Raw genomic sequence first — 13469 nt, forward strand, 5'->3', positions numbered from 1 at the left:
GCGGCGCTACACACCTGTCCAGATTCAACTAATCAAGGGCTTCATGAAAAGGCATGATGATGATGATGATGATGATGTCGCAGCAGGTGTTTGTACAGAGCAAACAGAGTGGAATTTTGAGGAGTTCACCCCCAGTGAGGAGCTGGGTAACGTTGATATGGATATCATTGCCTGCGGTCGACTGGTCATTTGCTATAAATTGCAAGTCCTGTGGGTACTATCCAATGTTTTTCTAGTGTCAGTTGTTTAGCTTGCTTCAAACTCTGACCAGTTTTAGACATGCAACCTAGCAACAGTTTCCACCATTTCCGTAGGTGCATTAAGTAATATGGGGTGGAGGTGTGCAGACTGCCTCAAGTTTAGAGACGCTGAACAGTATTGCAAAGGTTTCTTGTTCAAATCCTGAGGCTGATGGGGAAGATTTGGTTGGATGTGAGGTAATAACCGTCAATTGCTTCCTTCAGGAACTCAATTACCCCCCACAACCAAAGTGCTTCTATGTAAGGGACTTACCCCTACTGCAAGGGTTCATTTTTAATGCTGGCAGAACAGTTCTTAATTTTTTTTTTATCAGTTCATCACCTCTCATGTGCATGTGTGTAAACATATATTAGCAGTACATTTAGCTTGCCAAGTACACTAGGTGGGTAGAGTTAAGCATTGCGGTTTTATTTTATTTTCAGGTGATGAGATTCCTAGAGTGCATTTTGGCCCTCCTTCCAAATGTAGTGTGCACCCACATTAGCGCATTGTAGCAGTGCTTTCTGCCTGCAGTGTTTTCTAAGAGGCCCACGGGGGGTTTGCACTCCCAGAATTCATTAGAGTAACATGCCTTTAGCAACAAGATGCTCTGACCGAGCCAGAGCAGCAGGACAGGCTCACTCAAGTGTCTGCACGCCCGTCTGAACATCCACATTTGATTTTGGTGGCTCCTTCATTTGGCAGCACCATATCATATAGATAATTGAAAATACTGTAAATGGTTTAGGTTGTTAATGTAAGGTGTGTGTCTGATCATAATTCCTGTTGGAAGGACATCCATCCACACACCGTTTCTTTATTCCAGCCATCAGCCCACACTAAGGAGTAGACACTTCACACCTGCTCTCCTCACTCATGGCCTCTTCACGACTTCTATTTTCAGTAGAGGTTCTAAGACAGTAGCCATGTTTCCATCCACTTGTCAATCGAATTGTGTGAGGATCGCTAAAAATATGAATGCAAATAAAGCCGGTGAACGTGCGTTTCCATCTAGAGCTTTAAATCGGATAAAGCATTTATCAAAAAATACTTTTATCAAACGAGAAAATCCGATGAGATCGACAGTACAAACTTTTTGTCGATTTTCATGACTTTTAATCGAATTTTACTGTTTCCATAAGGCATTTTTAATTCGATATAACTTAATTCGCATAAAACGTGTGGATGGAAACATGGCTAATGACTTACTGTAACATTCATTCTCCATGTCATCTAGGTACTTGGGGGAGGCCATGAGTTACTGTGTTCCACAACATTTTGACCAGTTAGGAGATAGTTAGGAGACAATATCTTATCCATTGGTTGATTATAATGAGATATTAACACCATTCGTGTATTGACCATTCAAGGTCATGAAGTGTGTGTGTATTGACCATTCAAGGTCATTGTTTCTTGGTGATTGCCTTTGCAACGTGTTGTGACTGCAGGTATGCAGAGCTCTATATTAGATGGGTGTGTACATTCATCTCTGGACCCCTGGAGTCATGCTCTGGATTTGTGTAAGGCCATAACAGCTGAAAGTGATGAAATTGGGTCTGGGATTTGAACCAACAATGTTATGGCTGTTGGCATACCTCCTTGAAGTGCATTTTGTAAAGTACACAATCTTGTATTGTATTGTGTGTTGTACTGTAATTCCCGCTTGCACATCCTCCACCAGGAACAATCCTTGGTTTGTGCTCAAACACATGGAGTATAATATAAAAGGTTCAGCCAGGCTGAAGACAAGTATACACATGTATTTATTACACACATGAGACTATGAGGAAGTGATGGTGCGGTCTCTCCTCTCTCGACAGCTGTGGGCTGTGATCAAGTCAGGGGAAGGTGTGAGCTCTGCAGAAGACCTGTGCCGTTACCATGGTAACAGGGCTCTGGAGGCCATCGAGGCTCTCCCGTCCTCCGAGGCTCGCTCCGCCCTGGAGAACATCGCCCGCGCCGTGGCCAAACGCTGACCTGCTGGAGAACATCGCCCGTGGCCAAACGCTGACCTGCTGGAGAACATTGCCCGCGCCGTGGCCAAACGCTGACCCGAAGGGCTTTGTCTCCAACAGCCAGATACATGGACAATTGTTGCTCATTCAAAAACTTTACCCAAAATGCCCCAAACTTCCATCTTGAAAGTGTCTTATCTCAATTCACTTGAGAGGACCCCTCTCAGTTCTCCAGTCAGCTTGAAGTGAAACTGCAGAATGCACCATTAATTATTCTCCATTTAAAAAACTTCTCCATGAATGTGTTTTCATGTATTTATCCAGACTGTTCTTACTGTGTTTGCCTCCTTGCCCCCATGCCCAACAGCAGAGCTGCACTGGGAGGGGAGAGGTCAAATGGCTTCCCTTGGCCCCTGCCAGGGGCACACTTGAAGCTATGCCAGCAGTAATTATTAATGAAGGCCCCGTTCGCGCGAGCTGAGCAAATGGACAGGAAATGCAGCGGTATTGATTGGGCGGCGCGCGGGCTGGCGCCAGGGTGGTGGGCCTGTGGTTTCCCGGGGCGCTCTCTCTGCGGGGGGACAGCCAGGTGTGAAACGGGGTGGAGGAGGGAGGCGGACACCGCCACCCGTAGTAGCGTCCGTCTGTCACACACACCTGAAGGGCATGAAGAGCCCGGGAGAGGAAGAGAATATTTAGAGTTAGAATCAATGTGGGCGGAATATGAGGGCAAGCCTCTGGCCATTGATTAAATATTTATCCTTGTCATGAGTGAACCAGAGCAGAATTGAAGGGACCAAACATACAGCAAACAGGGGAAACATGTTAGCTTTTTTTAATGCAGTCAGGTTTTTCTTGGAAGATTAAGGCAGTGTAGAGAATAAGTTGTGGAAGAAGCAGGTGTATTAATACAGCAAATCTGCCAGTTGAGCTGTGGAGTCTGAAGTCATGAGTTTTTCACCTGCACATAGTGGGGGCCTGCAGATGGAAAAGCAAGGCCAGTTTATTAGTCCAAAATGTGGGTCCCAGACAGATTTCCTGGTTGAAATATAAACATTAAACATTATTGTAATACACTCTAATCAAAATGTGAAATGCATGTAACTATATTTTTAATGTAGGCTACATCTCTCTTCCCCCACATAAATGAATAATGAACACAGCGGTCAGGATGAGACGCCTAGGTCAGTGACAGACGGACATTGTAAGAGTCTGCAGCCAACCAAAGTCTCGCCACAACATCATGTTATCATACGTCTGAAACCAAACACCGTCTCCGTTTTATTCATAGCGAGGATTTTTGTGGTTTGCTGCTGTTTGCGTCCTGGCTGCTAGGTTGGAGCACTGAGTGTACATAAATATCATGAAAGGGGCAAGGGCCAAACCCCCACCCACCCCCTACACACACACACACACACACACACACACACAGTATGGTGTAATTACAGCTGGTATGCTGTGGAGAAAGCTAGCGCAGCACAATAGATACTGTTACACTGTGAGTCACTGCCTCCTATGGACACTTGTGATGATGGTACTGTATTCAAAAGTGCACATAACAGAGAGAAAAATAAATGCTTGATTGGATATTTCAATTCAAAATTATCCAAAAGGAGCTACACAGATAGAGATATTCCTTCATTAGATTTATAGCAACAAATAACGGATGGATAGATGCATAATCATGGAAGCAATGCCGATTTTCAAGTAAAGTGGGCAGTCCATGTTCTTGTTTTACTAGGTGAAAAGAACTGTTGACAGAACGGAGACAGAATTAACCTGATATCAGACAGAATCGTCAACTCGGTAGCCTACACGTCTGGACCCGGGCTACAACAGAATGGAAACACGGATACGTGGGACGTGAAACCTTGGTTGCCCAGTGGTGATTCCCACCATCAATCAATCAATCAAAGCTTTATTTCTATAGCGTGTACCATGTTTAAGGAGGTGTAGTGGGCTTGTTTTACTAGCAGACACATCTCTACATTTTCCTAGCAGACACATCTCTACATGTGAGTGCCAGATTGAACACTCTTCTGAATGGAAACCATGTCTTAATTATCTGCTTGTGGATAATTGCAGATTCTGATGTGTAAAAAGAAATCAACAATTTTGTTAAATGATGTTAAGACTCAATTAGTCTCATTATTAATGACCTATCGGTGAACACCTGTTAATGTCATCACATTGCTGTCTGATGGATGAAATGATTCACTCCAATAGGAACAAAATGCTCTTCCCTTTTCGACAGACACGAGCATATTGCCCAAAAATGACACTTTAACGAGCTCAGCTCAGTGCTAAGTGCTGAATCGCAGCCTCTCATCGCGAGCGCCCGCTCCAGTGACCCTGGGCACGGATTCCTCCGCACAGGCCTCGCGCTTCATTGGCTGACAGATCAGACTGCCGTCGAGACAGCTCATTACCCAAATAATTGACTTCGGCACCATCAGAGGAACCGTACATTGTCTTGTTATAACATCCCCATATTGACACTTTTGTGGTTGGTGACACTGAACATGAATGCTTACTTGAATGTTTTCCAAGCACCAGGTGATCCAATGTTTTCATTCAATGAGAAGGTTTTATTTTCTGAGGGATCCGTGTCATAGTGGCTAAGCTTGTCTAATACAAATAACACAATCTGGATACTTTCATTCACGATGATAACGCTATACTGTAGATAATATCATATTATGGCATTATACATTTAAGATAAACATTTAAGATACATTTTAAGATTCAATTTTAAGATCAAATCCGTCGTGGCTGGTTACCAGAACCAAACGATGGGAGATAAACCCAGGACCTTGTCCATGGTGCTGAAATCATCTGATCGGTCAATGTTGACGCCTATAAGTGGTTTTAGAAAGTAATTGCTTTCAATAGCCTATAATGCAGATTCATGAGCGATAGTCCATGCATGAAGTGCACATATTGTCTAATTTATTGTCGTAGCCTAGGCTACATATTGTCCCACTATGGTAAAATTTACAGGTTACAAAATCCATATGCACAGATGCCTGTAATTAAGCTATTTGAATGTTGTTTTGATTCCATCCATCCATCTTCATCCGCTTATCCGGGGTCGGGTCGCGGAGGCAGCAGCTCCAGCAGGGGGCCCCAGACATCCCTTTCCCTAGCAGCATCAACCAGCTCTGCCTGGGGAATCTTTAGCCGCTCACAGGCCAGTGCGGAGATGTAGTCCCGCCACCTAGTCCTGGGTCTACCCCTAGTCCTGGGTCTACCCCGCGGCCTCCTCCCAGCCGGACACGCCTGGAACACCTCACTATGGAGGCGCCCAGGAGGCATCCTCACTAGATGCCCGAACCACCTCAACTGGCTCCTTTCGACGCAAAGGAGCAGCGGCTCTACTCCGAGTCTCTCCCGGACGACTGAACTTCTCACCCGATCTCTCAGGGAGACCCCAGCCACCCTCCGGAGAAAACTCATTTCGGCCGCTTGTATCCGTATTTTGATTCTATTTCTGCTTATAATGAAGTATCATGTGGTTTCTAAAACCAGGTCATTTTCAGACCATGTCTAACAAGTTAAACTTGATTTGTCAAGAGTTTGGTTTGATCTGGAAGGTGTGGTCGGGATAATTCTCTCTGCCTCTCTTCCTGGATGGCGCAGACTCCCTCTCCTCTCCTATAGGGCTGTCTGCCTGGACCGCGCTGAGGACTGGGGTTCTGTAGGCCGCTAGCGGCACTTCCTCTTCCCTCCACACGGGGGCAGAACAGGAACAGTCATGTAGAGGCGGCTCCACTGCCAGCTCTCCATGGTCTGGAAGGCTTCCAGGTTCGCACTCTTGACTCTGGGCACTTTGGTTTCCTGGAACTCCAGGTCATGGGAAAAGAGACCGGCATGATCACCAACGCCATGGTGAATGGGGACAGTCCTGATAGTTCCGGTCCAGTTTGAAATGGTTCGGCCGTCGATCACGTTAAGGCTATCCTATAGGATATGCGACTGGAAATTCTCTCAAGATTCCAGAGATTTCTTTGTCACATGTAATGCACGTGTACAGTGAAATGTTGCTGCCGGCTCCAAGATTATCCTCAATACAAATAGGCCTACTCCAATACTCAATTGACAAATGATTAATTTACAAGTTACAAATTACACAATAACTAGGCTACCGTTTCTATGCTGTATAAAGATAGGGATAAGATAATATTATAGCCTACTAGCATGAAAAAATATAGTTTTTATCTCCACGTTCACGTAGGATCCAACAGTCAGTGGGGCGTCTACCTATAAAATGTCTATGGTCACAAGTGCCAATGTCCTTTCCATGAAATTCCATGTATATCCACAAGGTGGCGGCTTAAACCACACTTTTTTGCTCTCATTTCTTCTCCGTTCCTCCACTCCTGCAGTACCACTGACTAGGGAATAACTATTAGGCTTTTTATTTAAAGGAGTAGTAAAGGGAAAATGAATGCACTTTTGATAATTTGTCTGATAATTGCTCTACCACCGTTTTGGTCATACAATGGATGTGGGTGGGCACCGTGAAAAATCATTCAAAAACATAAACTCTCAATTTCAAAGACAAGAAGCTCACCAAAGTGTTAGTTGGCGTTCTGATATATAATTCGCCATAAAGTAGGATTCTAGTTCATCTGGAAAGGCTTTTTAAAATATTTAGCATATAACTATTTAGTCGCAGCACAAACGTGTGTAAACTTCCGCAAACTAGGTAGCCTAGCAACATAAACAATAACAATAGCTACCGTAAGTAGTTCCGCTTCCTGAATCCCCTCTGCGGATTGATCTACACATCTACAACGGTCGCGTCAATACAAGTCAATGGATTTCTTAAATTGATCAATAAAACCCTACAGGAACACCAATTACCCCCTCGGTGAGCTTCTTGTCTTTGAAATCGAGAGTTTAACATGTTTTTGAAAGATTATTCAAGGTGCCCACCCACATCCATTGTATGACCACAATGGTGGTAGAGCAATTATCAGACTTTCTTAATAAAAGTGTTAGTTTTGTCAACGTTTTGATCTGAACCATTGTATATGATCATAAGTAACCTTAAAACAGGGCTAAACATGGATTTTCCCTTTACTACTCCTTTAAGTAAATTGTTAATTGACTGCTATAAATACCATTGATTATGAAGGAACGAACAACGTGATGGAATTAAATGAAACATTTTTTTGTAACCTATGGGCTAGTTGTGTAACCTATAATTCAATGTTTACCACCAGTAGACCTACGAATAAAACAATGCAGGAGTGTCATTCAGTAGTGAAAAGACAGGTTTAGTGAGCAAACCTTTTCTTGTCTGAAAGATTTACAAAGATATAACTCAACTTCGGTAAACATGGGTAAAATGCGCTCAACGTACCAGCACCCTTAGTAGTTTTCAAAATCATAACTGTCGCATAGGCATTTTGTCAAATTCAGTTTATTCAGTAATTAGGGTCAACTAATATGTGTAGGCTACTGTAGCCCTATAGGCCTATTTTAATTGTTTTATTTCTTCCCTATGTTTTGAGAAAGTCTCCCCCACGCGTTCAACTTACTTGTTGAATGGGACGCACAACATTGTTCCCACGTTAAACAGACTTTCCACACAAATGACTGCTCTCGATACCCGAATAATACCACTCGACTGTCTTGTATGTTTTGTATTAAAAAATAATTTGGGACTGACGAGCCATATTTCGCCTCATATGTAGGCTAACAGCTTCAAGAAGACAGAAGACACAGAAGACACAGCAGACACAGCAGACACATCCACGCACAGCTGTGCGGAAATGACACAGCAGGCGCGCGCACCGTCACGTCACGCGAGAGGGCACAGGACAGAAAAAATAAAGGAACACCAACACGAACAACATCTATCCGTGTTGCTAGCTAGCCAAAACCCCTAGCATATGTTCTGCAGATATGTTCTCCACGCCCTCGTTATCCCAAAGGACTGCATGAAATCTTAAAGGTGAGCTCGCACCGACGAATCAATCTTGTTTCACGCAATTCCACCGAGAGTGGGAGAAAACTCGTCTCCACCACAGCAGGCTACATTGCCGCGTCATAAAAAAAAATCCACAAACAAAACGGCTAGCTAACTTCCTAGCCATAAGAGCAAACACTAGCCAGGCAAGCGTCTGGGTTGATATGCTGCATCCTATCAGTAGCGTTTATCAGTTGTCTGAAAGGGCTGAGCGCTTGATTAAAGTGAAAAAGTGACACAGCTGTGTTTTCTTCCCGTGTTTTGGTTTAGTGGGCTTCTAGTGGAGGAATGAGGAAGTGGATGTAGTGAATCACAACTCAAGTCATAATATCTATTAGGTGCAGATCATGTCCTCTTTCATGAAGATATTCAAACTTTGCATCAGTCAGCTCACAATTAAAAATAGCACATCTTGTTTTAAAACAGATATTATCCACAGTCCATAGTTTTAGAGGAGTAGATGGCAACAAGCAGCATATACCACTGCAGGTTGAAACTGGCATCAGTCTTTATTTTATTCGTCGTGGGAGTAAATTAACTTAATTTTAGGGATTGCCTAAAATGTATGTTGACCCAAAAATACAGAAATTCAAATATACAAGAGTGCAAATAAACAGTGCATTTAACAGCAGGTGTGTTCCTAGCATGCCTAAATTGTGCAAACATGTCTAGGGTGTGAAAGAGTTAAAAAGTAAATGAAGCCCACATGTCCTGTCCAAGCAGTCTAGCTGCCCAAAGCTTACTGTAGGCCTAAACTAGACTTGGACAAGCATTTATGACGATAACTTTATTGAAGGTTAGTGAGTTTGAAATGTGATTCCATTTTTACTTGGATTATATTTAACAAGCAAGTTGCATGCATAAGCATGATTGAAAGAAAAAGACTGTATGTCTAGTTGTTGTGTGTTTTTAGAGGCATGTTTACAGTATTAACTGCAGGCCTACACAGTAGGGCGATAATTTAGGGTGATAACTTTATTGAAGGTCAGTGACTTTGAAATGTGTTTCCACTTGTACTCTAGGATATGAGTTTCTCCGAACATGGGGAAACCCCAGACGGAGAGATGCTTGACAGGGGTAAGAGTTTAATAATGATGTAGCCCAAACGCTGTCAAAGTGGAAGTTTCTAGCTTTACCACTGAACTTGTTTGTTAATAATTGCACTACATTTGTTTTGCAGTATAGGAAATTAGCTACTCATACATTGGATATTAAGGCTATATACACTCTGATACTGGCTTCAATTGAACTATTAGGGAGTTGGCTCTCAAAAGACATACACTGAAAGTGTAAATATGTACTGTAAAGTAATACAATTCCTTGTTTTGTGTTTAGAGAGAAAACCCATTCAATATATTAAGAAGGAGACAGAGGACTGCGCTGTTTGTGAGACGGTTGAAGGGTCAGGAGGATGCTCTCTGGCAGCCAGTGAGACCAGTAAACGTGCCTGTGCAGAGATGGGCTCTGATGGCATGAATGCTGAAGTGGACCAGGCTACCAGCTGCAAGAGAGTGAGGGTTTCTGATGAGGTAAATTCACCTGGAGAATGAATCGTGCATGACAGAAGTTACACCTGTCACACAACAAAATGGTGTGCTGTAGATATCCATTTACTCACCATTACTTAATATATGGTGAAGATACATTTTTCTTAGCATGCCTTTTCAAGACTTTATTGTTCTTTATTCATTTGTTCAGGCCTGTCTTTTAGGTAATTAGTGAATGTTGTTCTTGTTCCAGGGGCATCAGTTGCCTGAGACCACCTCCAGACCTCAGCCCCTCTGCCTTCCCACCGCTGGAGAGACCACCTCCAGACCTCAGCCCCTCTGCCTTCCCACCGCTGGAGAGACCACCTCCAGACCTCAGCCCCTCTGCCTTACCACCGCTGGAGAGACCAGAGTCTCGTTCAGGAAGCCTCTCTACAGCATCTCCCACAGGATCACCGAGAAGAGGGTGGCATGGAGCCTGGACCAGCAACCCCCCCATGAGGGCACGGCACGGCTGAGCTACAGCAGCCTCCTATCCCCCAAGCTGGGGGCCGCAGGGGAGCACAGCCGCTGTGAGCCCCTCCCCTCCGCTACCGGGACCACGGGGGCCACGTCCCCAACAGACTCCAACCTTTACCCCTTGATTGAGAAGATGTTTTTTATCCTCAATACTCTCAACTCAAGTATGACCCAGCTGCACAGCAAGGTGGATCTGCTCTCCCTGGAGGTCACTCGCATCAAGAAGCAGATCAAGCCCTCGGAGATGGTGACCGAGTTCCAGCCCCCACCTGAGTACCTGCTGACGAGCGAGGAGCTGAGTCAGCTGATGGAGCAGACCTCCAGCGCTGGCGAGCTGGGGTGCCGACTGCTGGTTCACCTTTTCCCAGAGCTGTTTAAATCCAAGGAATGCACCCACAGCTGCATAGCCAGCAAGAGAACGCTAGACTCTCTCCATCTGCAGCTGATACGCAACTACGTGGAGGTCTGTTTCCCTCTGGTTAAGAATAACAATGTCTGGCAGGATGAATGCCTTTTACAGATCAATGACTTTTTGAACAGCTTCTGGGCTCAGAAGGATATGGAGAGTGGACAGCAATGCAGGAAACAGACAATCACAGGCCTTGATATAAAGGCTGAGCTTAACCAGACTTGCCATTTCATTAACGAGGATGGTCAAGAGGAACACCTGTCTCTAGACTCGAATGGACACCACAACAACATGGCGCTCGACGCTCACACCAGGGAGGACCTGGATGAGTTCTCCTCACCCGAGGACCTGGTTATATTTCTTGCCAACCGTCTCTTCCCTGAGGTTTTTGAGGAGGGGAAAATGCCAGAGGGTCCGAGCGGGTATAGTAGTGTGGGACAACTGATTCTGGATTCTGACAGAATAGAGATCATTCGTAAATATATGGAGGCCAACTTCCCTGACGTCCCCGAGGACACCTGGCTGCAGGTGTGTGTCCAGCGTATGGACGATGCGCTAGAGGGCCCTCACAGTAATGGCAACGGGAGCGAACCTGAGAATTTAAATGATGAGAGCTACGACTCCACAAGCCTTCCCGACGACGTCTCCATCATAAAGATCGGTGACCTATGTGATTTTGAGAGGCCAATTCGTAGGTCGAAAAAGTCCTTGCTCACCCCAATGGACTTTAACCAACTGGAGATACCTCTACCAGATTTCAGCGTCCCTAAGGAGTACCTTCTGTCAAAGGAGCAGCTGAGGAACAATTACGACTGTAGCTTGTCCATCGGGAACTTTGCCTCTCGCCTGTTAGTATTGATGTTTCCCGAGCTCTTTACCTACGAGAACGCACGGAAGCATTACAACTGCAGCGGGTCTCTGGGAAAGAAGCAGCTGGATCCTGTTCGGGTCAACCTGATTCGCCACTACGTCCAGCTGCTGTATCCCCGGGCCAGAAACGACAGGGTGTGGACTCTGGAGTTTGTGGGTAAACTGGACGAGCGATGCAGGCGGCGGGACACGGAGCAGAGGAGGTCGTACCAGCAGCAGCGCAAGGTCTACGCGCCAGAGTCAGAACAAGAGCCCGGAGACTTCCTGACCGCCTGCCAGGAGAACCAGCTCAATACAGAGACCTTTCAGAAGGAGGACTGCGATATCCCCCCACTTCCCCCCGAGAAAAGTAGCAAAGACTTCTGCAAGATTCCCCTGGAGGAGCTGTCTGTGTCTCTACCAGACTTCCCTGTGCCTTCGCTCTACCTGCTCTCTGACGCAGAGGTGCGGGAGATAGTCCAGCAGAGTCTCTCTGTGGGGAACTTTGCTGCTCGCCTGCTGGTGCGGCTGTTCCCTGAGCTGTTCACGCAGGAGAACCTGCGGCTTCAGTACAACCACTCAGGTGCATGCAACAAGAAGCAGCTGGACCCCGTGCGTCTGCGGCTCATCCGGCACTACGTGGAGGCCGTCTACCCGGTGGACAAGATGGAGGAGGTCTGGCACTACGAGTGTGTGCCAAGCATTGATGAGCGCTGCCGGCGCCCTAACCGGAAAAAGTGTGACATATTGAAGAAGGCCAAGAGATCAAGTACGCTCTCCTAGTCACAACGCTGTGCTGAGAAGCAACACTTCACTTTTTTTATTTTTTAAATAAACTTTGCACAAGTATAAGCTGAGTAACATAGTGGAACCTTAACACACTGTCCTATGTAGGATGAGGTCATCTTGTTTCAACTTCATGGATCTCCATCAGTATCCTGTTCTTATTGGATGTGTTTGTAATTTCGGACGACAGAGATAGTGTAGTTAGGACTAGCTTCTATTTGTATGCCCAAACAATACTGTCATTAGCTAATCTATCTCACCGTGTTGATGAGCTGTAGCCTTAAAAACAATAATAATGTAAAAATTTGTAATTTCATAGTTGTCACTAGATGGATAAAGAATTGGTCACAAACCTGTGATATTTTGGTCCATCGCAAACATGTTGTAGCAAAGTGCCACCACTGTTTTTAACAACAATTTATGTTATACCTTCTTATAGAAGTTTGTACTATAATACTGTATGAAACCATGGCAACAGATCATGTTAATCTATTTGTAATAAAATTACATAACTATCTTTTTTCTTTTTCTTTTACAATGCTACCCTGTGTTTCAGATGGGGTAAATGGCGTAGCTCCATAGAGCACTGATGTAGCTAAAATAGTGCCTGCTTTAGCTCAATTGGACATTAATATTATATTTTTAATACAACAATATAATCTCTATGATAAATGGTGCCCCAGTATGTAGCACAATGGTTAAAATCAAAATATTTTCATTTCAATCGCCAAAATAATTGAATGTGATTTACAGGTATCACAGCAAGTGTTTAAAAAGGTTTTCCTGCTGAAAACCCCTTGATTGGACAGCAAAGATGTCTGTGGCTTCCTCTATTCAGATTTTACGAAGCTTTACGAGTTAGAACCATGCAGACGGCTTACTAGGCCGTGACTGCGGTTCTCCATCCAGCGTTCCACCGCGCATGGTTCCACCAGGCCTTCAACGGAGCACAGGAGGTAGGTACAGGCAAGAGGGATGCTAGTGCAACTGATGCAATGAGATGAGAGCTCTTGGTTATTCATTAAGATGTCAAATTGATTACTCAATTTTCAAACTTCCAGACTTCCGTCTTTGTGTAGAGAAACTAGCTTTTTAATTTGACCTTGAGGCATATTGACAAATTATCACCAAATATTTGTCCTTTGGATTAATCAGAATTAGATACCAATTATGGTCCAAACGAATCTTAGACTTTGGCATCAACACACATAGATAGTATACTACTGTAGCAATGTTATCCTTAATAC

The 13469-nt window shown here is 44.6% G+C and overlaps 2 protein-coding genes across 3 annotated transcripts in view; both read left to right on the forward strand.

Moving 5' to 3' along the window:
- Window positions 1-2454, forward strand: part of pdss2 (prenyl (decaprenyl) diphosphate synthase, subunit 2) — a 45330-nt gene extending 42876 nt beyond the window's left edge. For both annotated transcript variants that reach the window (XM_084450858.1, XM_084450857.1), the window contains exon 8: window positions 2061-2454. In XM_084450858.1, the coding sequence (XP_084306984.1) occupies window positions 2061-2216 (156 nt within the window). In that variant the 3' untranslated portion in view covers window positions 2217-2454. The remainder of the gene's footprint in view (window positions 1-2060) is intronic.
- A 3593-nt stretch (window positions 2455-6047) lies between these two features.
- bend3 (BEN domain containing 3) lies at window positions 6048-12617 on the forward strand (the record flags this gene model as incomplete). The annotated part of the gene is made up of 4 exons (XM_084451089.1): window positions 6048-6083; window positions 9195-9249; window positions 9508-9701; window positions 9913-12617. The coding sequence occupies 4 exons, from the start codon at window positions 6048-6050 to the stop codon at window positions 12217-12219; spliced, it is 2592 nt and encodes an 863-aa protein (XP_084307215.1). The 3' UTR covers window positions 12220-12617.
- Between the last annotated feature and the right edge of the window lie 852 nt (window positions 12618-13469).

This window comes from Borostomias antarcticus (assembly GCF_949987555.1).
Source record: "Borostomias antarcticus genome assembly, chromosome: 16".
Classification (NCBI taxonomy): domain Eukaryota; kingdom Metazoa; phylum Chordata; class Actinopteri; order Stomiiformes; family Stomiidae; genus Borostomias; species Borostomias antarcticus.